Genomic DNA, 27,776 nt, shown 5'->3' on the forward strand with positions numbered 1-27,776 from the left:
TTTTTTATTTTAAATAATTAATAAAAAAATATCTTTGACTAATATGTATTTACCTATTTTTCGTAGTGATATTGCATTTTTATTTTTAATATTGTTTTTTAAAATTAATTTTCGAATATTTTGCTTTATTTTTTATGTTCTTAGTCCCCTCATCCCCAAAGTATTTACTCTTAACTCTTTCATAACTGAAATGTTCTAGTCTCCAGTTCAAGTAAAATATGATGATAGCCCACAACTTCCGAATAAGTATGAAAAGCTTCACCCTTTTCTTCGTTGACCACGATTGGTATTGAAACCCCAAACGCATCGGTTCGTTAAAGCGAAAAGTTGAACCCAGTTTCTTCTACAAATCCTCTTAAAAGGCATCTACAATCAAAGTTTTCTTTTGTGCATTCAATCCCTTAAGAATACAAGTTATCATTGCGTTTTTGTGGGTAGAAACCCCAAAACCACTTTATTTTTGGGGAAAAAATGCAGATGCTTCAGCAGTCTGAAGATCAAGATTGCGAGACTATTATAAGTCAAGAGAAAAAAGAAATGCTCCTCAGGTTCAGGATTACTGAATTAATATAATGCAGTTAATTTTTAGTAAAGGTCTTTCTCTTTTCTATATCAATTAAGAAAATAAATAAGAATATGATAACCGATGAATCCATAACAAACCACAAGGGGTGGAGGTAACATAGTGGTTAAATCTCGAGTTGATGTCAGAAATTCGCAGGTTCGAAACTTAATTCCTAAAATGACCCATTTTACATACAAACCTGAAAGGAAATCTGTCTGGGCAATTTGTTTTCCCACTGATATGGTGTGAAAGTCTGTAAATAAAGAAGACAGATAGGTATCATCCTTACCAAGTAACTCCGGTTCAAAATAATAAGTCCGCTTTAAAGCAAAAACTTAATGTAAACAAAAAACATACCAGTAAAGCAACGCTGCCTCTAACAAGCAAACATTAAAGAAGAAACATTTTATTAACAGTATAAATAAATAAGAGGAAAAACTTTATTCTTAATGAAAATAATAAATGGCAAAAGCGTAGATCAGAGCATGAAAATTATTAAAAAGGAGTAGTTTTATGTATGTAACAAAATACTGGTACGAATCACCGGGTTCGCTTGTAGTCGGTGTATAGTGTGAAAACACAATCAGCAGGCCTCAGTAGAAAACAACAATTACGTTTATTCACACGAAGAACACGAGTACACAAACGAGACAAATACAAAGACGACAACTATATACAGCCGAGACTTACACACAGGACAGCACACAGCAGCTCACTACAACAAACAGTAGCCGACAAGTAGTAATCGACCACAGCCAGAGAGAATCCAACAGTTTAGTTTATCTATATAAACGTCCCGTTTTAAAGCAACACTAGGGCTATTTTCGGACGGACTTCGTTATTTTGAACCGCGGTCAGAGGACGAGGACGACATCTGAGCTGGCACCCCTCCCCTCCTCTCCACACCACGCCACACCAGCGGAGGACGTTTGGTCAGGATGATTAACGTGCCCCAGACTAGGGATTGCAATATCAGACCAAAATGTCAATACCGGTATTCGGTATTTTTTAGATCTTAATACCGTGATACCGGTTTTAATATCGGTATTAGAAATTTTAGAAAAAGAAAGAAAACACAGGTGTTTCTTTGTTTTATTTGCCAGTTTTATTAGAGTGTAAATATCACAAAAATTAATTTGTAGCATATAAATTATAACAGTATATAAAGAATCACAAAAAAAGTAAAGCAACATCTTATTTATTTATATTACAAAAAAGTGTAAATATCACTATTCAGTCTGTGGTACTATTACACATTTTTGAAAAGTGATCTTAAAAACATAATGGATTGATTGTACTGTCATTGAACCCGAAAAGTAATATTGCGCAAAAATGACCAGCTGTCGAAAACGCTCTTTCGGCATCTACGCTAGTCGGTGGTACTGTTAGCAATACGAGATATACTTTTTCCAAGTATTTACCTCTAAATCCCTCATCTTCAAATAAATCGATTTCTCGTCGGATGGTTTTGGGTATAGCTGATTTCTGTATTGTATTTTGGTTCGTTGAATTTTTTTTATTTATCGCCAATTCTAATTTTTGTTCAAGAGACAATTTCTTTTTCACTATCGACATTAGTATCATCGTAATCTTCGATAACTGTACCGAATTCTTTTAAATGTGGATAGGTTTGTGGGTAAAAAATTTTAATAAAATTTACTATAAACTTGATCAGATTTGAATTGGTAGTCTCTTTTCTTCTTTTTCCTTTTCATTTTTAAAATCATTATAATTATATAAATACCGCAAGACATTTTCTATTTCGGTATGCCTTTCTTCTGTGCAATTTTTCAATGTAATATATAATTCTTCAGGTAGTGATGTGCGCTGTTCTTTCAGTGACTGCAACATGAAATTTATTATTGCATTAGCTGTTAATAAATTAGAATCTCTCCGACATAATGCCTTAATAGTCAGTTTTATTGGAAGTAGAATTTCACTATCTGAAAAATTAATTTACAGGTTTAAATCGATTATTGCTTTTTGGATTGGATTTCTCAGTTTCAAAAATCGTTCCATCATTAGGAGTAAACTGTTCCAACGTGTTTTAGAATCTAATATTAACATATATGCTGTTTTATTTTCAGTTATTAAATATTTTACTAATATGTCATTTTTTATTGGGGAACGTTTAAATATCTTAACAATTTTTCGAACTTTATAAATTATAGGAATCAATTCTTGATGGGTTAATATTTCATCCTCATTAGCAATATCTTCTTCAACAATTACATTGTCATCATCTGCATTGTAAATATCACTCACACTCTTACTCTCTTCAAAGTTGGAATCCAAAGTTTCTATATCCACAGTATTTGGATTCTTCTGTTCTTAATTTTTTTGGTATAATACATCTATTACTCCTAATTGAATTCCATGAGCATAGCACAATTTATGATTTGCACCAATCAACTTTCCAACTTTTTTCATAACTGTTGCTCCATCAGTCGTTATGGATGCAATATCTTCTTTCAGGGATAATCCATGTTTCGCTAATTTATATTTAACCAATTAATTAAGTCATTAATTAGCTAATTAATTTCGCCCGTTAGGGAGACATAAAAACAAAAACGTATACTATTTTGCTATGTTGGCGATTCCTGAACATATAATGGAGACAATTTTAAAAATTTCTAGTAAATACCAAAAAAACGGTATTTAAACTTGTGAATACCGGTATTACAAGATTGTACAAATGGTTCTAAATACCGGTATTCGATATCCCGGTATTGCAATCCCTACACCAGACCAGCTTACATGACAGTTCTTTGGTGAAATTGGGTCTCGAACCTGAAACCCTCCGGTTCCGAAGCCGAGACCTTACCACCAGGCCACTGCGGCTCTCAGAATCCAGCAGGAGAGGGGATCCTCGGAGCTTTGATCTACGGTCTCTCCAAACGGCTGAAGTCCTCACTGTCTCCTCGCTTTAGCTGTATCCAACTGCCGACTCACTACCACACAATTGGCTACTCCCACACAACTTGATGCTGCTTCCAAATAGACAATAGGACTTGGCACAAAGCCCAGTTCAGCAATAGCTAGGGCTCCACACAATGCTGGCACTCCGCCATTGCTTCGCTATCCTCTCGAAGACTCGTTACTTGTCTACGATTCCGATCTAGTTCACTAAGACTACTTGCAGCTTGAGACTGCCGGCCTTTTACAGTTCCCGGGAGGCGGGCCGAGAACCTTCTAGACCAATCAGGGCGTATCTCGGTTCTTAATGGACGGATCGTTAAAATTCTCAAAGTTTCCACCATCATCTATTTTGCCGCCAAAGTCGCCAAGTTTCTCATCACGCTCTGGGTCATTGACTCGGTACCCGAGCAGCATCCACTACAGATGATTGTAAATCAGTCTTTCCCGTGATAGAATAACCGTGTTGAGAAGCAACATTACAAGTTTGTAAAAACACAATTTTTTATGCATAAAGAGAATATACGCAACAAACTTTTCGCAAATATCCATTATGGAGCACTTAAATATTAGCATTTATTTTTGAAAATAAAACTCTCTGCAGACTTATCAGTTGGTAAAATATTTCAATACTTATCGTCCAAATTGCAACAAAATATATGTTAATAACATAAAGTGATTTATGAAAAACCACCTTCCAGCATTTTTTATAAACAACCAGTGATTATATTACTTAGAAATATTTCATGTAATATAATGGTAACTCTCTTCCTTTCCAGTTTCTCTGAAACCCTGTGTATGCATATTTACCATTTACTAAGTAATCTCATTGCCATGCCATTACTCTATTCACCTGTAATGTCTGTAGATTAAGAACCTTGAGTTCAAACACTCCGCGACACTCCCGTCAAATCGACAAATCGGAATGCATATTTATTCTTTTGTCTAACTAGGCAATACACATTTTCTTATCATATCTTTAATTCTACTTCTATCTAAATAATTGCATCCTTGACATATTTAAAAATATCTCAACATTCTTTTTTTTTTTCTAAATTTAAATTTGTTTCAAAGATTATTTAATTACTATTGCTAAGTACAAAAATTTTATAGCTAGATGAGCAGAATAGACTAGTCACTCTGTGCCTGCTAATTAATCTAATGCGTTTATGATTCAATATCTTTTCAAGGTTATTTTTAAATGCGAATTTGATACTTTTTCAATGCTATTTTTAAATATTACTTTATATTTATATAATTCTTTCATTTCTCTATAACAATAATACTTAACTGCATTAAAAAAAGCTTTGATAGTGAAACTATTGGATTTTTTTATACTACACATCTTAAACAGATTTTTTTTTTTTTTTTCGTTACAAATAAAATACAGAACAGCATTTTTATTTGCTTACTTAGATTATATTTTTCTATTTCATAGATACATTGAGAGACTTCAATTCAACAATATTAAAATATAGTGTTTTTGATAGACGACGTGTAAATTTCAAAAATGAAATAGCAAATTGAACAAATTTCCATTATAAAATGTGTCGCCCAATCAGAATAGCAATGATAATTAGGATCCATTTCCCGCCAATAAAAGCGCACTTTTTATACTCAATTGTTCTATCTCCGAATGATATATGGGCCTCAGAATACTGAAATTGTGGACCTATTCATTTAAAATAAAATAACTTTACAGGAACAGCACGTGTTATTTAACCTTTAGCTGCATTTTGTCCTCTTAATGTGTTGTGATGTTTCGTTTATTTTCTTCCTCAGAGTTGCGCAATTGATTGCTGAATTAAATTGTTGAGGCACATTTGAGATAGAGGCAATTCACAAGTCATCTGACCATGAACAGACTTCATGCAGATCATTATAGGGTGGAGAGTAGAAATAAATGTATTAATAAAAAATCTAAAACAGAAAGCATTTTAGCTACGAAGGATAATTGTCTAAATAAAAACTAGAGAATTGTTAAATACACTCAAATTATGACAATAATAGAACCTGAATTGATGACAACCCTGTATCTAGTGATCAATCATATCTTGGCATTCTTTTCTAAAGGTATTTTTAGTGTCTATGGACATTCCTATACAAATCCTGATGACCTTGTTACCTGAACCAATGCTCCTGTTCCCATTCGAAAAGGTTCATTTCTTTTCTCTGAACATGTATGTAAGCACCTTGAAATATACATTCTTATTACTCATTTGAGTTGGAAATTCTTGTAAATGATTCATGATTATATTTCTTTTCTGTAATCTCTGCGATTTTTGTGCATGTATTTCAACGTTTAGTGTAATCTATGAGAAAATGTGTATTTTCGTATATTTCACTACTTAAAATTTCCCTCCATCTTTTCCAAACTCTTTTTAATTTATATTGTCTATTTCATTGTAAATCCACCAAACAAAGCTCACCTTCAGAAAAATTTAGACACAATATCATTAAATGAAAATTTTTAAAATAATCTGTTTAAACTTCACTCGCAAGAAGTAACTATGTTAGGGGAAAATAACTGACTGTTTTAAAACAAAACCTGTTAATTGCAAGAATTACAGAAAAAATTTCGAATGTTTGACATTCATATTTTGAATCTAAAACATAAAATTTGCCTCTTTCCATATATATAAAAGTAATCATAAATTGTATTATTTTGTTCTTTGCACACATTCACACAAACTGGTAGTTTTCAGAGAAAAAGATTTAAATAATGTTTCAGTCTTAGGTGCCCAGTCTTTGCATTAGTGTAATAGAAGGGCCTTCCACTTACCACATCGATTTTTATCATAGAAAAAAAAATGATCTCTCATCGTCCAAATTCTTTAAATATTAGATATGTTCAGATTCATAGATCCGTTTGAACAAGGTCGTTTGAATTTTAACATAACCGCTTGCCTCTGCATTTAAAATTGAAGAACTGCGGAAATTCAATTCCTAAGCAGTAGAAATAAACACAAAGATTAAAAAGACAAATTTTGCCCTTTCGTGGAAATGTTAGGAAAAGAAAAGGAGAAAAAATTACAAGGCTGTAACTGGTCTTTATACAAATATGTACTGAACATAAGGGCAAATCTTGGTTGGAATAATCAAATATATAATATTAATGGATACATAAAGAATAATGAAAAAACAAAGAATAAAGAACTGAAGATAATAAAAGAATAATAAAAGGAATGGAATAAACATGCAAACAAATGAACTGCCAATTACTAAATACCGATTAAATGGGATAGAGGTATCACAAATAAGAGCACTTTGCAAAATTCAATTCCTAAAAATTAAAAGAAAATCTCTGTGAATGGAAAAAAATGCTGCGAGTTAAAAGTTCAGAAGTAATGATTAAAATACATTATTACTGAACAGTGCAGAATAAATCTCTTAAGTCTGTAATGTAAGTAAATATAAGGTAGCCATTCATTTCGAAAGAGTGAAAATTGCTGGTAGTGATACAAAATTTGGAAAAAGAATCAAACAAAAAATAAATTGAAAGCTCTCACCACAATTAAAAAGTACTGAACCTGCTAAAACATTTAATGGTGGATAGTACTTCTTGAAAATAATGAACAAATTCAGAAAAATCAATTGTAGTTAAAAGAATAGATGATACACTTAACAAACCTATTTCAAAGAGCACTTCGCAAATACGAGAACACAAATACGAGATCGAGGTACATTTAGAGTCTTTAGAAATTGAGTGTACTTTTCATGTTTATTTGCTTTGTTTGTTTTTTCCTAGTTTTCATTATCCGAAGGAATATAGACGCTAAATTGAACTTGTAATTACGCTCAGTTCAGCTGGATTTAAAGAAATGAAAATAATTGTAGAAAGAGGATTGTCAATATAGATTTCACATGGAAAACAATTAACCGTATCATATACACTATCTTAGACAGTTTTGTTTTCAGGATGACATTTATTTAGTATTCGATAAATGCTACGATTTTTTCAAAGAAAAAAAAGAGATTTCTTCATTAAAGGAAATTTATTATGAACTCTTTGGAAAGTAATTCAATTGTTTAAAGAAGCTTTCTGACAGCAATTAATGGATATATTTTGAATTTTCACTTTTGGTATGATTAACCCAAACAAAAATCTATTACAATCGAACATATATTGATATTTACTCTTCACCTTCTGTGTGGCAGGAATAAAAAAAAAATTAAAAAAAAAAAACTTTTTCCTTTTTCTCGTTATTTTCTTCCTGTTTTGTCTTACGATAATAGTTTGTTTGGGAGGAATTTAATCCATTTCTTACTTACAATAGGTAGCTTTGTTGCTTAGTGAATAATATCTCATTGTCTTTAATTAATCTTATTTCTGCATAAAATAACTCTTTCCCTTTTTCAGTACTTCTACAGACATAATATGTTTGAATTCATGTATTTCTGCATTAATATTTGTCACAAGACTGCACCAATGCTAGTACAGCCATTGCTCTTCAAGCCACTTCCCTACGATATAACCCTACAACAATATATTATGTATCCCACAAAACATATAATAACTAAGGTAATAATGGTTTGTTTGTTCAGAAACGAATAGTGCAATATAAAATATTTCTCAACAGAATACAATTGAAATACATTCTTTTTATTGAAAAAAAATAACAAACTTTACCTTTTAAGTCCCAAAATTATTACAAGTATAAAACTGCCCAAAATTATTACAATTATCAAACTGCCAAAATTTATTGAAATTATCAGCATTTAAATTTTAGAAAATAATTTAATTATTTTCGATGATTGGTTGTTAATAAAAGAAAAAATACGTGTAGTTAAATTAAATCAAACGGTTTTTCGTCGAGACAACGTGAAAGTGAAATTGAAGCTTAAAATAAAATAACTGAATCGTAAAATCGAAGAAAATACATTGAGAGAGAGAGCTGGCAAGCCTCGGATAAGTGGGAAATTTTTTAAAAAAATCAATAATAGTCCAGTAAACAAAAAACGGCGTTTCATCGAAATCATTTTAAGCTAACATCCCAAGAATCTCTTATTTATACCATTTGAAATGATATCTCATAAGTCCTCGATATTCTGTTGTATGCCATCTCATTTTTGGAGGGTGAATTTATATCTTAGCACTTTGGGCATAGGTTAGCGATGGGGAAAATTCCATGTCTGAGGTTTTATTGCTTGAATCACCTCAGTGAAATTTCATATTACTTTCCCAAGTTCTTCCCCTACTGAAAGATAAACTTCCGTTACTAGGTGGGAAAAAATGAAGTGCTGAAGTGAAATGAAGTTGCTGAGCATAAAATTCTACAAAATTATTATTTTGCTGCAGAAGTTTGAAAACTAGTTCTTATTAAATGTCCGATTAATTTTTTCAATTTTCAAATAAGTTGTCTGAATAATCGTTCTACCCTAAAATGCTGATTTTTATATTCATATACAGGATGTCCCAAAAAAGCGGAAACTGCTTTTATTTCCTTAAATACTGCAATTAGACATATACATCCAAATGCAAAGTTTCACCAAATAAGGAAACCAAATTTATGGCAATATTTTAACTTATGCATAGGGAGGTAATGAAAAGAAAAACTCATTTTGATACGTCTCCTCCCCATAGTAAAAAAGTGGCAACGAATAAAATGCTTTTCTTACACTCTTTCTTTGTTTGCATAAAGACAGAAAGTTTCATGCAAATATATGCAACATTTGCTGAGATATTATAAAGGCGAATTTATTAGACCATTCTTCTATACCTCTGACCGTAATTTGACTTTCTGTTTGTTGCCGAGACTTTCGATGTAATTTTCAGAAATAATATATATATATCACGAAAAATTATTAAAAGGGTAGAATCAGAAAATAATAACGCATATGTTAACTTTCATTATTTTTTTTATAAAATTTTCAGTAATACATTAAATGAAGAGCTCAAAAACTTGTTCAAAATGAACACATTCGATATTTATATGAAATTAATAATATTTGCATTTGTGACTTAAAAACAGATTTTTGAATTTGTCAGCAAAGATCTTCAAAGAATGTAGTACAAAAGTCAATTCATCTCAAAGTTCAGACACAATGCCAGTCAAAATTAGCTGAATATATCGGTCACCATTAGCATATTAATGAACAAAATGGAACCAACCAAAGAGTTTCTAAAAATGTCACACCACACATTTACAGAAAGGCCATTGATGATGAACCTCTTGTACGGAGAATGGATTTTTACCATTCCAAAAGTAAGAGCTTTGAAGATTACTGTTTCTCTCTCAGGTAAAGCTACATTCATTTGTCAGACCATGGACTCCATGAATACTATATGGATGTCGGTTATTAGGTTTGAAATTTAAATATACTATCGATTTTGGAATTTTGAGTTTTGGACACACCGTTTGTACACTAGCATGAAAGTAAATTGAAAAAAAAAAAGTAAAAATGTCAGTTTATTTATCATGTGAGAAATATCTCATCCTTTCTGTTCCTCTCCAGGAAAGTAAGGATCCTATAGTTTGTAATAGTTAAATCTTTCTGTAAGCAGGCTTCCTGAAATGATGCAGAGAATCCGGAAAACGACTTTTGTGTTCTTCTACAAGACCAGTATAACGACTACATGCAACATAAATCTTCATCATATCCAAACGTTCCTTGTTACCGAAATATATCATTCTTTAAAAATCATACAACTGCGAGCAACGAATTTTATTCTTGCTCGGAATTCCAGTACTTTTCTGAAATATCTCAAATGTTTCATTTCTTTTCTTGTCTCTTCTTTACAAGGTCGAAGTTACAACTGCTAATCCATCAAAGAGAAAAACAATAATCATGGTTAATATATTTCTTTGAAATCATGATGATTAGATGATGCATTTCTAATCAAATATTTAGATATGATAGTTTTTGCGTATTACATAAAACTATCTTTCAAAAATAAATGTTCCCATCTAAGTTTGTGATTAGTCACTCTAAATTTAAAGATAAAAAAAAAATTTGTTGATAGAAATGTGAAATTTCTGTACACATAGATAAATGTTTTAATAATCGACACTTTACATTATTCAGAATGCATAAAAATTTAATTCTTCTATCTTTTTATTATAAACTCTTACAGAAGGGGAAAAGGATGTCACACAATTTTCTATCTTATTTAATGAAACTTTGTAATTGGAAATAAATGTCAAAATTCAATATTTAAAGAAATAAACACTTATTCCATTTTTTTTTGTATATCCAACACACACACACACACACACACATATACAGGGTGGTCAAAAAAAAACTTCTCCTATATATGAAACCCTAGCGGCCTATCCACTCAACCAATCGAACCAAAATTTCGGACATGGTTGTTTGAAGGTATGCGCTGGAGATTGTGATGATTCTAAACAACACAGAGCTCACGGTTACGGTTACAGTGAGAGAATTTCGAAATTTTCGAATGGCAACACCCACTTTTTCCTTGCGCAAATTGATCAGCGTATTGAAAAACCACAAATGGAATTGGAACGATTAGCGTGTGGCGAAAATTAGTGGCGTAAATCATTTACAAAGAAGAGCATTATAAAGGACTATTGACAACACAGAGAGGAGGAGCTTTGACGCACCTTGCAAAATTCACAGGGTTAAACAGTAGCAACGAAATGTCATTAGTGGCATTGTATGGATGCAAGATGGGGCTCCTCCACACGTCACCCAATATGTTCAATCAGTGCTGCAACAACACTTTGGTGATAGAGTCATCTCTCATAACTTTGTGGTTTCGTGGCCACCGCGATCCCCGACCACACTTCTATGGATTTCTGCTTCTGGGTTTATCTGAAATCTAAGGTGTACACGCCTGGTCCACGAGATGTGTCAGAATTGCAAGATGTAATAATACGTGTGAAGTTATGCAGATTCCTTCTTTCATGTTACATTCGACATTGTTGTCCACAATCTTCCGAATGCAATGCGTTGTCGCCTGCGAAGGCGAACACGTTGAAAACCTGTAATTATAACTTTCCACTCCAATAAAAGCTTTTTTTTCTTTCCTTTCTGTATTGTCATTAGTCCTATATAATGCTCTTCTTTGCAAATGCTTTAAGCCGGCAATTTTCGTCACACGGTACTCGTTCCAACATCATTTGTGGTTTTTCAATACGCTGATCAATTTGCGCAAGGAAAAAGTGGGTGTTGCTATCCGAAAATTTCGAAATTCTCTCACTGTAACCGTAACCGTGAGCTCTGTGTTGTTTAGATTCATCACAATCTCCAGCGCATACCTTCAAACAACCATGTCCGAAATTTTGGTTCGATAGGTTGAGTGAATAGGCCGCTAGGGTTTCATATATAGGAGAAGTTTTTTTTGACCACCCTGTATATATAAACAAACCCAAACATCAGCTAATGGAAGTAGAAGGAAGTTTCCAGGGGGAGTTTCCCCCCCATGTAACTCAACACAATTCAAAATTTTATGAGGCCAATATTAAAATAACTTGCATGTAACTCCCACCTAGAAAGAAGCGGGACTATCCTGAACCAGTAACAGGCGAACTTCTTAAATTAGCTGTTGTCTTTTCTTTTTCTTTTTTTTTACTTGAATAGGGAAAAGAATTTTGTATGAAGTTTCTACACTTGGCACTTTGTATTCATTAAGTATTATATGTGAAGATATTTCTGAATCCATGCCATCCAAGAATTTGATGCTTGTTCGTTATAATTGGAGCAAATCCATAAGAAATCTAATTTCCGCAGACAGGAGATAGATACTGGGTGGCAATCAAGTTGTACCAAAATAATCTTTTTCAATCCTTCATCACTGCAATTATTGTAAATTTTGAATGGTAATATGATCGGCTTTATTAACACTGTTAAACCTTTTTACTAAATCATTTCTACAAATACAACGCAATGCATCCATTCCCGTATGCGCTGATAAAAAAAAAATAGGTTAAATGAATTAAATCATTCACACGGAAAAGTCCGATTTCTCATAATTTTATCAAAATCAAATTTAAACTATTTTCCGACTACTCTCATGTAATCCATATCATTATTTTCTTTCCGAGAAAGCATTAAAGTAAGGTATCCTATCAACTAAAGCTCTTTTAGTATAGACTTCATAATTTTGCTCTTTAGTGAATTAAAGTTAGCAAGCTATGTGGAACTCGCTGTTCTGACTTCCACATCACATGAGTGCTTTGGTTTTGGTGTACCAACATATATATATGCACACAAAAGTAAACATAAACAAACAATAGACATCTTTTTGCGAACCAATTAAAATCACATGGAACCACAGTTGTACTCACAAGATAACATATCGAATTTCGTTAAAAGTGTCAGAATTTATGCATTATGACATTTACATGCATGGGAAGGTATAGAACGACGGATGGTCAACCCTTTGATACATTTGGTTCAAAATTCCATACGAATTTACATATTAGGTTATAAATCTGTGCACCAAATTTTATCTATCTAGCTCCTTAGGTTTTATAGCTATCAAGTTCTTTAGCACACGTACAACCAGACAAACAGACTTCATCTGAACAGATTTCATTCCAAATTTGATAGAAATCTACAAATTTAGTCTCAAGTCCAAATACCAAATTTCATTCGTCTAGCTCAATGCGTTTTTGAGTTATTTTGTTCACAAATAGACAGATGGACAGACAGGCATAACGTCTAAAATAAGTTTTTCGAATTCGGAAATATCTGAAAAGTGAAGAAAACCTCTCGTTAGAGTCTTAATGATTAGAGTGATTAAAGTACTTTCTCTGTTCTTCGCATAAGAGAAAATAAAAAAGATACATATGCATGTTTTAAATAGAAGTTTGGACCACAACTTAAGTTACTAAGCCCATGCAACCGATTCTTTAGCACTTGCAGATTATGAAGCATATAGATTTATCGCATTTGCAATAACTTAAAGGGGAGACAAAAAAAAAATGATATGGGTAGAATTCTACGCAAACAAAACGAAGTTTAGAAGGACATTGAGATAATTCACTCATTCAAATTTCTTGATTAGACTATCTGCGAATAGAATTGTTAATAACTAAAATATAACTTTAAAACAAACAGTGAAAAATAGGGTAGATTTTTAAAATCAAATCGAAGGAATGATAGATACGGGAATTTTGTTGTTTTTCTCCTAAATATGATCAGAATTGTAATTCCGCTTTTACTATTGTTGTTTAAAAGTACCGGTAATGCTTCATGTTGAAAAATTTTTTAAAAGAGATATTTTAAAAACATTTGTGAAATATTTTATGATTTATATAAATACCGGGTGTCCCATAAATTTGTAAATACTTTAAAAATTCATAAAAATTGAAGGAATGAGTATATTTTAATGCGGTTTGCGAAACTGTTATTCTCATGAAGGGATATTTTTTTTCATCCAAAAAAAAAAGAAATAGTTCAAAAATTTGTTGATAGAGGGCGCTAAACACAAGCAAAACATACAATTCTACGGGAAAAATACTTTTATTTGCATGCAAGCAATTGTTTACATGCGTATCACACCAGTATTACAGTACTTGTTCTATGTGTCCGCCATCACCACAAACAACAGTTTGGAAGCGGGAGACAACACTGGTAACTGCATCATACAGCATATCCGGATGAATGCATGAGATTTCGTGGCGAATGGCTTCTTTTAGCTGCACTAACGAAGTTAGCCTATGGCGGTACACCCGAGACTTAAGGTAACCCCATAGCCAAAAATCAAGGGGTGTTAAATCTGGTGAGCGCGGGGGCCATTCATGTGTAAAGTGACGGCTGATTATCCGTTCTTCAGTAAAAGTTCTTCTCAAAAATGCCTTCACTTCGGTGTCGATGTGAAGAGGTGCCCCGTCTTGCATGAATGTCACTGTGTCAAGGACATCGTGTTCCAATAAGGACGGTATCACTTCCTTCTATAACATTTCCAAGTAACTTGTTCCATTAACTGAACATGTCTTCCATCCTGCTTTTTTCCAGGGCTTTTCAAAGAAAAAAGGGCCTACAATAATAGATGCAGTGAAACCACACCAAACAGTAACCCGTGGTGAATGCAGGGGCTTCTCAGTGTAAGCATGTGGATTCTCATGTGCCCATATTCTACAGTTATGGGTATTAACTGCTCCCTGCAAAGCAAAATGAGTCTCATCTGTCCACAATATTTTCAGCAGCCATCGTGGATCATCTTCAATTTTCGCCAAAGCCCAATTTGAGAATTCCAATCTCTTAACTGTATCATTTGGTAAAAGCTGATGTAGCGATTGCAATTTGTATGGGTACAATTGTAATACACCACGAAGGATACGGTACACCGAAGTCTTTGGTATACCAGTTATTCGTGCCACTTCTCGTGCGCTACTTACTGCACTTGTAGACTGTTCCCTTAGCATGTCCATTTGCGAAGAGACATCGGGGGTACGGACTGTTGTTAAACGAGGTGCACCACTGCGTGGCCGATGACACAAACTTCCAGTTTCTTCGAAACGACGTACTAGGGAAACAAGTCCAGCAGGAGTGATCGGACCTGAACCTTCCATCAATCTTTTCTGGGTCCTAAACTTTCGTAAGGCTTCAGCCGCCAATTCGTTGCTGACATAAAACAACTTTACCAATAGTGCTTTATCCACCAGTGTCAACATCTTAATACAAACCTTATGCAAACCTTTAGAAATGATGTGTCAATCGCTCACTCTGCCTTTCATAAGACTTTAATTTGCATATTTCCACTGATTTGCTTGTGTGCAGCGCCCTCTATTAACAAATTTTTGATTTTTTTTTCTGTATCAAAAAAAAATCCCCCTTCATGAGAATAATAGTTTCGCAAACCGCATTCAAAGATACCCAGTCCTTCAATTTTTATGAATTTTTAAAGTATTTACAAATTTATGGGACACCCGGTATTTAATAACTTTCAATATTTGATTTCGTATCATTATCTGATAATAAATTTGCTTTTAATGAAATATCGATTTTTTAAAATGGCGAATGTAATTGAGAAAAGAATATTCATTAAAATTTGTTTCCGCAATGCAATTTCTGTAATAAACAAATATCTGAAATAGCAAAAACAAGAGTCTTTTATAGTGTAAAACATTCTAAAAAGCTATAGAATCTGTCACTGATGAATCACCAACTACTTCTTCTAATAATCAGATCAATAAATTGTTTAGTGATTCTTGTTTAACAATTAAAGACATTATTGAAAAAGCTCCCGCACTAAAAATATAGAAAACGATCTGAATTACGGCGAAATAACACATGGAATTTGCATAACTATAATGCGCCTCTCCACAATGTCGTTATTATTCATCACTTTTTTACAAAAAAAAAAAAAAAGTCTATAAATATGGCTCTATAAACAACGAAACACTGTCTTGAATATATTGAGCCAATAAAAAAAATGGCTTTGAATTTTGAATCCTGACGGGACTCTATGAAAATACTTTTTCTCTTATTTTGAGGATCAGGAAATTTTTGTCAGTAGCACCCTGCAGTTAGAGTTTATTTTGAAAGAAATGTAATAAATATTGACCAATAAAAGAGTACCTTTTGTTTGATGACAATACTTCAAATACTTTTTAATCACAGTAATATTTTCTTACATTTTTGATATATTACATCTTACCGATGCATATGATTTACTGGTTTCTAATTTCTAAAAGCTCTTATGAAGCCTTTCATGATCAAATAACTATTTGCTTTAAAAATATATACCCTCATTACATATATCTATACTACAAAATTATTATATGAAAGTTTGACACATAAAGTCATTCGTAAATTACCATTCCTCTTATGGCTAACAGAAAAGATCATTGGAACTTCAGTTAGTTATAACATTGTAAGATTATCTACAGTTATAAGAAACATCAATAATGCAAATCAACTAGGTGGTGAATTACACCGTTTGATGTGTGTTGTTATGCAAAACATTTAACAGCTTACAAAACACGAATTCTTATGACTTAATTCTTGTGACAATATCTGTAGATGTAAATATCTCTATTTTAACGAAATTGCGGAAAGAAAAAAAATTGCATACAAATAAATAAACTCAATCATATTACCTCCTTTACAACTTTATTCTATGAAAAGACTTTTCAAGTTACTTTACGTGAAATCTTTCGAGAAAAGGAGCTTTGGGGTTCCAAGAAAATGATTATGTAACGCAACGCAATATGGATTTTCGTAGTTATGCAATAAGAAAAAATATGTTACATATTCACATGATCTCGTATTCTTATGTTTACTCATGAATTTTTGTAGCTAAGAATTAGTTTTGCTAAAATTCAAAGAAAGCTTAAATAATATAAGGAAATTTCTTTGAGTTCTAAATATTAATTTTTAAAGAGATAAACAGTAAATTTTAGGAAAAATGCTCTCAAATTCTAATTCGAATTGCTGGGCAGCAATGTATTGAATTTCATTATTTCAATGAGTTCCATATTTCTTATTTTTATAAGTTTCTTTTCAAGCCTTTTAGAGCGAAAAAAAATCGAGCATTCTTGAAAGTTGATGGTAAATTTTGCAATTGTGGACTTTGTTCAAAATATCTAGATACGAAAGGCGTGTAGTGCCGTTACCACACTTATTTTATTATTTGTAAGTAAAGAATGTCATCTTTCATAAAAAAAAAAAAAAGATAAAAATCCTCATTGGTAAGTAATTCAAACAGGCGATGTAGTTTCCAGATCTCCAGATTTTAGAAATTCTCAAGTACCATTTCTTTTTGTTACATCGATTATAACTTTCAGTAGAATTAGATTGGTGCCAAAAAATGCTAATGGTGATTTTGTGGTTATCAATGTAATCTAATGTCAGAATACATTTATTGATGAATCGTTTTATTTTGTATAGGGTTTATAAATAATGAATGTTTCTACAATATTTTAACCCTTTTATTGCGGTTTATAATTTCACGTGATAGTTTCTCTGTATATAATGTTATTTAAAATATGAATAAAAATATGCAATTCAAAATATACTGTCGTCTCAATACTCCTGTCTAGAAGCATTATCTTGTTATTTATGATTAATTGTTGTTTATTATTTTATAAATAGTAAAATTTGTTAGTAGAGTATAAATAGTAGAGTTTGTTTAGTATTAAGACAGTTACAACATCAGAATGAGTTTAAATATCATGCAAATTTTCACAAATGACTATAGACTCTTTTAAAATATAGTGAAAATCCTGCAGATGGGGGGCTTGTAACACCTAAGTATAAGCAGCGATTGTGGCAATCAATTATTACTACCTGTGTAATAAGCGACAAAGGCTCAGAATTTTGTGTCTCGTACCAGACTCCGATTATCAAGTAGGCAAAGCAAGCACCTGCTTAGGGGTCCTGCAACTTTCAGGAGTCAAAATGCCTCGAACTTTTTGAAAGATTTTTACAGTATATTAATTTTGTATCTTAATTGGATTTTAGAAGATCGTGCATGAGTTTATCCTCATTAAAATCAAGTATCACTTAAATTTTGGAACATTGTGCTAACAATATTCCAAATTAATAATATTTTTGTAAATTTCATATTATATCACTTTATAATTCTAAAGAAATATGTTGTTTTATAATATTTAAAAAATATACGATTCTATAATTAAATAGAATTTACATTATGTTTAAAAGATTTATCGCTTTTTTTACTAATTTTTAAAAAATTATTTTCAAATTTTTATTTTGCATTTGTTTTATACGTAGTATACTGAAATCAAATATCTTGATAGTGATAGTGATCCGCAATGCTTTACTATTTCATTTGTCCCATAGGAGGAGGGGGCACCTCGTAATTGAGGATGAGAAACTTCCGCCATGGTAGTGGGTTCTCGACATCCTTGTGGATACACGAAAAGGTGGGGTTCTGGAGCCTCCCATCGATGAAGGGACGTATTTTTTTAGAGAAGGGTTGTACCGTGGCCGGTGATGGCCCTCAGGACTCAACCACAGTTCCCGCCAGTGTTGCTAATTGCAGCGGTTCGGTCATTCAAGTTTTTCTGTGCGGTTCGGGCGGGTCAGAGTAGTCAGCTGATGATGATTTACTATTTCAACTTGTCGAAATAAGTTACTTAAACTATACAAAAAATATATAGAAATTCAATCAAAATCAATAAAAAACTATATAGAAATTAAATCAAAATCAATAAAAAAAACTATATAGAAATTAAATCAAAATCAATAGAAAACTATATAGAAATTAAATCAAAATCAATAGAAAACTATATATAAATTAAATCAAAATCAATAGAAATATATTTGACTTTGAAACTGATGTGGAAGAAAAGGAGACACCGAGACTTCCATTATCTAAGGACTTCTTGATGACTTAATCCAGTCCTGTCTCTCTCCTGTTTCCAAGCTCTAGTTATTTTTCTTATGCTTCAGCCTTTATTAAAAAAAAAGTTCCATTCTTTTGAATTTCATTTTTTTATTTAAATGTGTAGAAGCCTTTAAATAATAAAAACATTTTAGCATTATTCAAATTAAAAATATGAATAATGCTTTTATGCATGGTGGTCTTCTATATAATGCCTTTTATTGCATGATGGATCTCAGAAAAGTTCTGTCTACGGATGGTTAAAACAATCTCATCCTTAAGTGAGTGCCATTCATTCTGATATAGACCATCTTTATTTTCTAATACAGACGACTCTAATCAAGTATACACTATTGCCAGAATATCCTGAAGATATGCGCCAGGATAAGATCGAACGCTGGCTTCATTTTAAAGACCACCAAAAGTTTTTTTTTTTCATCGTGATCTAAGTGCCACATATGTTTGAGATGCAACAATAAAAAAATTTTCTATAAATATCACAAAGTTAAGAAGGATCGCACATCATTTTATTAATTTTTACATAACCGTTTCTCAACACATATATGCTTTTTGAAGGGGTGGGTTATATGAGTTATTTTGGTTGTCGAGCAATCTTTTAATATTTTTGCAGGATTTTGGAAAGTACGAGTATTTTTCATGGACAAAATTTTTTATAGGAAAAAGACTGCAGAGAAAGAATATGAAAAGATAACAGTTAGAAATTTAATAGTAGCAAGTAAGCTGTATACATGATATAAAAAGAAATTAGAATGTTTAGTTTATACTATGCGTGGGTTCTAATTCTAACCTACCTCTTAATAAATATAATCGTCCATCCAAATTTTGAAACAGATGCTGTGGTATGAAAGAAATTATTAACAATATAACCGCCCATTAATTAACAATATAAAGAAGTAGAGCAACAATAAACAGTGTGTTACACATTCTGAAATAACAGCTGGTTATGAGAAAAATTACATCACGATTGAAATGATTTGGATCTAAAGATGAAGGAACCACGTCATAGCCTTTGCTGCCGAGCTGCAAGAGATTTTAAAGGATTTACACAACTTCATCTAAGCCGTTAACATGAATGATTTCGCTTTGGGTACTCTATGCTTCACACGGCTGGACCCTTCTGGAGCTCTTCTTCCAAAGGTGGGTATCTCAATCCCGAGGTATCCAAGGATTGTAACTCACTTCAAATTTACACTTTCGTCCGCATTCTGTTTTAAGCTGTTCTCTAAATTTTGTGAAGGCATGCAAGGGGAGACCAGTATTTAACTTAGGTGCAGAGACATCTAAACACTATACTAAAAATTACATGAGTGAAAAAAAAGCATCTACAAAGATAAGAAAATATCCAGAAAATATATCACGACCAAGAGATTCGCTAGATACTATTTCAAAGACGAATGTTGCTTCACAAGTGCTGATATAGATCTTTTTATAGGAAAAAAGCACACAAAACAATTGAACTGAGAATTGATCTTCTTCATTCTTAATCGGAGCTTTCATATTTTGCCGGATATTTAACAGACTGGTAACCAGTTTTATAACCACAGTTCATGTCAACAAGATTTTTGACTCGAAATTATATTATTTGCCCCAATCACTTTCAATTCAATATTTTATTTATGTATTAATTTTTTTTCTTCGTGAACCTCCGGAGGTGGGGTGGGGGAGTCGTAAGATTAAATGGTTACGCTTTCACATATAATGTTTATTTTTTGGATATTTATTTGAATAATTAAGATACATTTTACTAATTGCAGGAACTTGCATATTAAACCGTAAAATTTCATTTTAACAACACTGTTATAAAAAAGGAGTTGTAAAGTTTATCCACCTCGTAGAAATATTATGCATATTAATATTCTCATTAAAAAATGCATTTCTTCGGTACACTGAATGAATTGAGATAAAATGCATGTATAAATGCAACTTCGAAATAATAATTGAATAATAAGAGCAATTAACACGATTCGAACAAATTCATTTTACATCTTTCAAAAAAGTCTTTGCTATTTCTAATAAAGAGAAATAATTGTTCATCTGAATCAGGAAAAGTCAATAGCAAAATCCCTTTCAGCAGGTTTTTCGGCTGATAAAGAATATTTATACGCTGAATTACATATTCAGCAAAAACTATTCACTATTTAAAAAGTAAAATTTTACCTTCCAAAATCAAAACTTTTTGTATCATTCGAGCATCACCTTTATTTTCATAATCCTGTAAAAAATAATTTAATGCATTGTAGTGGTTTTCGACCATATTCAAAGAAACAGGAATGATGATTGTTTCGTTTAATTATTGTCGCTCTTTTCTTTAAGGTGATTTGGTAATTAAGGTGATAAAAATGCCGATTTTTGAATTTTGGGTTCAAAATTACCTCTGGATTTGTGTTTAAATTCTCTTGAAAATTTCAAAAAGATCGGACAAATATTTTGCGAGATACGAAGTCTTTTTGGCATTTGCGATATCAAGAGACGAGCGTATTTTGTATTTTTACTCCTAAGCCACCGATTTTTTTTAAAATTTGAAGTTAAATAAAGGATTTTTCTGAAAACTTTATTGTTTATTGATTGTTTGTATAGTTGATTGATTGTTAGATTTATTTATTAATTGATTACAGTTGTTGATTGATTTTTGTATTGATTGTTAGTGTATTTCACAAGTCCTTGTTTTAATATTTGCCCATCAAGTCTGGGCTATTTTTTTCAAAAGATTAGCTTTTTCAAAATGATAACATGATATGTTTCTTACTAAAATTTTGATAGATTTGGAAGTGCCACGATTTAACAAAGAGACACATCGTTTTATTATGAATGGTATGGGATATAGAACACGTAAATAAGACTTCTCAAATAAAATAGCTGAATAAAAAATATTTTATTATTTGGCTGTCAAATTCATTAGTGACACCGAAATTAATGATTGTGTTTGTGTTACCAAAATATTTTCATTTCAGCAAAGCCAAATTTATTACTGCTTTTTACAATATGATTTTGTTTTATGTAAAAAAATATTGATTATAAAAGTTTGTATAGATGATTTTAAACTCATTCTTATTCAATTCGTTTTTCTAGAAGCTTTACTTGCTTCAAACGATTTTTTTTCAATTCATGTTTTATTTAAATTATTTATAATGATTATTAAGCATGTTTTTCTAAATATAGTTAAAAAATTTCTTTTAATCTTTCCATTGTTTTTTCTGATTATAGCTGAATTAAACCAAAGCAATTATTAACTATGGAAGCAATAAAATTTTATAAAATCATTCCTTTCTTAGCTTTAAAATGTCTGGTTATTGTTGAGAAAAGTAATTGTTTTAATATAAACTGGTTTAGTTGTAATATTACTGCGCTAAATTTTTAAACTTATCTTTCGCAGGGTTTTTTTTTTTTTTTCTGAAATTGTATCTACAGTAAAATGGTAAAAGTCAAACACATTTTATTCATAGTACTTGAAATTTTTTCTACAGAGTCAGAAATGTCGACTTAATAGAAAAAGCATCGAGTTTCAAAAATATTGATTGGAATTTTTTTTAAATAGAAGTGAAAGTCCAAAAAAAATCACAAAAATTTTGGAGAAATCCTTTTTTGCTCCAAAACTAAATTAGATATCGAAAATCGGATGTCTAATTCCATTAAGTTCATTAAGAGGACTCTTTAAAAAAAGTTGTCAAGTATTGAAAATTAAATGAAAAGAAGCATTTCTAAACATATTATAAATTTTAAAAATTTTAAATTTTAAATTTCTGAACGGAAAAAGAATTTTGAAATTTAAATTTCTGAACAGTTTACATTTAAATAAAACAAAACAAAGCAGATTTTATGGCAATTGTAGAAAAAAATGTCGATGTATCGAGTCCTATTAAAAAGATATAAACATTTGGGATCTTGTAAATTAATGGTCTCATTTTTCATAACAATGGATCATAATGGAATTTTCCAGAAATAGTAGTTGCAGAGGCAGCGGGTAATTACCTCCCTTCCCTCCACCATCAGATAGAAATTAAAAGTTTCGCCTGTAAAATTCTTTATCTTTTCAGAAGGAAATGTAGAGCTGCATACCAAAGATTCTGTTATTTTAAAACCCAGCTTCTAATTATCATATAGCACACACTCCAAAAATATGTGAATTTTCTTCGAAATTGACAACATGGTTTACAATGGTTAAGTCAGCGGGGTGTCGAACATCTGATTCAGTTGTCACCTATTTAGTCTGTAGTTGCTCTGCATTATCAGAATAACCGATGTGACATCCAGTAAATCTGATTTTGTATTTTACCGATTGTATTTAGTCGCTTGGCTAAGAAATCGCTGTGGTGGATATCGACGACGTAAAGTCGACAGATTATTAGACGTATATTTCAATTGTTGTTCATCCGGGCTATAATTTGTTTTACATTTCAGAGAATAATTGACATGGTGTCGCACTTTATCGACAGTTTTTAGTTGGCCGGCTAAGCAATCAATATGGTGGATGAAAAATTGTATAGATTTTTGCTGGCGTCGGCTTTTTTGTCACTTATTGTTGGATTAATTAAGGAAAATCAAAGTATATTATTATTATGCAAGCTGTGTATGTTAGGATTATAATGCGAGTACGTAGGTACTTTTCAAATTGTTTGTCCTGATTAAATTTTTACTGAACCCAATAGAAAAAGAAGAAAAATTCAACTTTCAACGGGCGTCAAACATATGGAAAAATCTTTTTAAACATTTGGAATGTTATAAATATTTGCATGGGTTTTGCAACGTATGATTATTTCCCTGTGGTGCTCAGTACAATTCTTACTTTTAAAAGAACTTATAATCGTTTTAGATTCAAAGTGCTAGTTCAAAAAAATATTTGCCGGAAGAAATATTTCGGTAAATACTTTTACTTAAGAGAAATTAAGACTAATACTCATGTTTTTATTAAATAATAACTTTATTACTAAATATTTATTAACTTCTTTAAAGCTGTTAGAATAATAACTATAATTGGATTGTTATGCTTTGGTAAATTATCCTAATTTGACGTGAAAAATTTTTTAACCACTGATTTGATTGATGTCATTTCATTTTGTTTAATTCATTTTGCTTAAAATATCGTTCAATAATCAGATAAGATAATAATTATTTTCTCTTGTTTTGACTGTCATTTTATTTTGTTATAAAATTTAAATAATGATATGAAATTTTTTGATCAACATCAGCTCGGTACAGTTCATTTGATATGAAGTTATCGATATATGACCATTGAACCAAACACTCAAACACAATCACTGGTCCAATTTCACCAATTTTAGCTTCATAGCAAAACTTTTGTCCTCTAGATATGTCGTCAATGGTCACTCCTTCGCCCTCCATTTTCAAAAGGAAATGAAAAAGGATTTTCTCGCAGTACATCTTTTGTGCGAGAAAACTCACTACAGAGTTTCCAACCACAACCGCTGTGCTGATTTCAAAGGTTTTTGTTTCAAATGAATGTTTATTATTTCTCGATACATCCTCAGTGGTCGACTACCCCCTTTCTCTCCACTTCGAAATATATCACAAAATAAAATTTTGACACAGCCCTCAACCTAAACAAATGACCGATTTCATTAATTTTCAGAGTCAACTTCAGAATTTCGTCACTTTCAAGTATTGTTAACCAATCAGAATCATTTGCCATTATTGAGTATTTTTTTATCTTATTATTGTAACTCTACTTTTGTTGTAATACCTTTGTTGTGACAAGATATAGTTCATTAAAATTGTTTCACATGACCGAATTAATCTTATTAATAATTATAATTAGTAATAAGATTATTATTATTATATAATTCATTAATAAGATTAAGATATTATAAGATTAATTATATAATTAATCTTATAATACCTTTGTTGTGACAAGCAAAGTTGTTTAATATGACTGAATTAATCTTATTAATTCTAGCCTAATTCAATGACTTCATTAATGGTATTAATATAGTCATGGAAACCAGTTTCGATAAAATATGCGTTATCAAAGCAAAAGAAAATGCTATTTTAAATAATAATTGTATAGTAATGATAGAATATTTGGATTATTTAGTTGTGCTATCATAGTGGCAAAACTAAATGGCGACGAAAATTGACGAAATCTGCCCCGTTGTTGATATTGGGACCTCTGTCTAAGTTTTGATACTGCGATATCCCTCAAAAGTGGGGGTGAAAGGGTAGATGATTATTGATGGCAAATCTAGAAGTCAGGAGCTTTCATATAAAATAAAAATAGGTGAAACTAATAAATTATCCATTTTATGTAATGACTGTGATTGGAAAACTCGGTTAGGGTATTTCCCCAAAGAAAATATGCAGTAAAGTATTTCTGAGATTTTTCTCGAGAATGGACGGTGATTAAGAGCAGGGGACCATTGGTTACAAATTATTATTAAATTAATTATTATAATTAAATTAGTTATAAAAATTTTAATTACCTTTATTTAAAATATGAAATTATATATTGTTTGTTATTTTGACGATAAATTTGAGAAATGTTTTTTGCCTTCCCCATTTTTTTTTTTTTTTTTGTCTTTTAACTGATAAATATAATTATTAAATCTACTCATTTTTAAGTCTTCTTAACTTCGAATTCCTTTAGTTCATTAGAAAATAAAGTAATCGAATAATTATTAAATATTGGTTATTAATTTTATATGCAATATATTTTCAATTACTTATTACATCATTCCTTTATTATTGAACAATATATTTTTAGTGTTTATCATTTTGTACTTTTTTCAGTTTCCAAAGATATTTAGATCAAGGAACTGTAAAAAATGTCACATTTAGAATTTCAAACAATAACGTAGCGATGATAAGAGGGGGGAGACAAAGGCAATTTAGACGTCCGACGCTAATGTTAGTGGTTGTCGTGGAGATAAAAAGTAAATCTTGCCATTTTTTAAAGCCAAGTATATATTGAGGATAATTTATAAATAAGTGCGAAGGAATATAATATTGAGGAAAAAATAATCCCATGCTTCGGGAATCATTTACATATGCTAAGCCCCTGGCTTAAAGTATTTAAATTTACTATGCTAAAAAATTCAGCACTTTTTTATTTTCTTTCAGGTCCTTTTATAAAAGTATGAAGTAGACTAATGATTGTTGAATTTCACCGTCTCATCACGGAATGAACTAATCGATATCAAATCCAGCATGTCAGTACAGAGTGTTCTTGCAAAAATTAAACTCATAAAAGTTGCACTGAATTTAACTTCAAATGCGTCATCTTCGATATCCAGAAACAACACCAGTGAGTTAGCTGTAAATTGGACTCCTAAATATTACGATAAATTTCAGGAAAATTCTACTTTACTAAACGCTACCATCATATTTTTCTATGCTTTGATAATAATTGTGTCACTATTTGGAAATATAATTGTTTGTAAAATAGTATTTACTGGCTCTAGTAAAAAGTCTACAACGAATTTATATATTGGAAATCTTTCCATATCAGATCTTATGATGACTATCCTCAACATACCTTTGGAGTTGACTGAAATCTTATGTCGTAACTGGCCACTCGGTTTTTTCCTCTGCAAATGTTTGCCGCTTTTCAGAGGAATGTCAGTCTCTGCTTCCACATTGACTTTGGCATTCATTGCCTTAGATAGATTTCAAGTCATTGCTCATCCACTAAAACCACGGCCAAGTTATAAAACTACGATTTACAAAATAGTACTCATATGGTTTACCGCTTTCATTTTATCTTTCCCTTATTCACTCATGAGTCATGTTACTAATGAGCTAACATATGAATATGTAATTCGCTGTGAAATGAAATATCCATCTCCTGACTACAAGTATCGACAGATTTTCACATTAATAGCGTTAGGTCTACAATTCGCTGGACCACTAACAATAAGCATTATCATTTACGTAAAAATATGCTTAATAATTTGGAACAGAAAATCCATAGGATCAGTTACATTGGATCAACAGATATATCAACGAGAAGCAAAATGGAAAACAATAAAAATGCTTGTCATAGTTCTCATCACTTTTGTAATATGCTGGTTGCCTATGAACATATACCATACTTATCAAGACGCTCGGGGGGAAACGGATTTTAGAAAGCACAATTCCATTGTTTGGCTTATATGCGACTGGTTTGCTATGAGTAGTGTATGTTGCAATCCTTTCATATACTGCTGGCTAAATGACAAATTTCGAAAAGTTGCTAAATCGCATCTGCAATGGATTCTTTCTGTCAGAAGAATAAAATCTCAGAAAAAAGCATCGCATTTTCTGGCCCGAAGTTATAAAATGCAATTAACTGTTTCTAGGAACACAAATTCTTCTTTGAAATTTTCCACGTTCAGTTCTCAGTCAAGAGAATTCCATACCGTGGGATATGAGAAACAATTATCAATTCATGCTACAACAAACGATGAAAATTCCAATCAAACTTTAAGTCATGAAACTTCGGCTAAAACAACAGGAGATGCAATTTGCAGATCTAAACAGTCTCCTAACAGAAACAATTTAACTCAGAAACATTATCTTTTTAAAGAGAAAAGGTACAAAAACTCAACTGAACCGGAAACATTTGTGTAGGTTGGTTACCAGACTCTTCACGGATCTAAAAAGACGGGAAAGCACATTTAATCCCTCTCATGTATCATAAATTCAAGAAACAGAATATGATGCTTGGAAGAATTTTGTATTATAAAAGAACTCTCTGCAAAGAGTTGTTTGGAGATTTTACCAGCACTTGCGACTGAAACATTTTTGTAGCATTTATATTTTTTTTGCCAGTTCATATTTTTGAATAAAGTGTGTGTCAATATTAACATTAAGACTCATATTCAATTATTATTTTTCCTTCAATTTATAAGATAATGCAAATAAATATTTTTATGATTGCTGTCTTACGGAAGGAGTTATTTTTTTTTAATTATTATCTTCCTTCCTTTTCTATTTCTTTCTTTTTTCCACATTTTTTTTTTTCCGTATTTTTCAAAAATCTCCACTTATTTTGAAAATTCTATTACTTATCATTTATAA

The 27,776-nt window shown here is 31.3% G+C and overlaps 1 protein-coding gene across 1 annotated transcript in view; it reads left to right on the forward strand.

The window, feature by feature from the left end:
* The window catches only part of LOC129960744 (G-protein coupled receptor 83-like), a 39,273-nt gene extending 11,834 nt beyond the window's left edge, over window positions 1–27,439 (forward strand). Inside the window, exon 3 of the mRNA XM_056074358.1 lies at window positions 25,839–27,439. Within this exon, the coding sequence (XP_055930333.1) occupies window positions 25,926–27,326 (1,401 nt within the window). The 5' untranslated portion in view covers window positions 25,839–25,925 and the 3' untranslated portion in view covers window positions 27,327–27,439. The remainder of the gene's footprint in view (window positions 1–25,838) is intronic.
* The last annotated feature ends 337 nt before the right edge of the window (window positions 27,440–27,776 follow it).

Source organism: Argiope bruennichi, chromosome X2 (genome assembly GCF_947563725.1).
Source record: "Argiope bruennichi chromosome X2, qqArgBrue1.1, whole genome shotgun sequence".
NCBI lineage: Eukaryota > Metazoa > Arthropoda > Arachnida > Araneae > Araneidae > Argiope > Argiope bruennichi.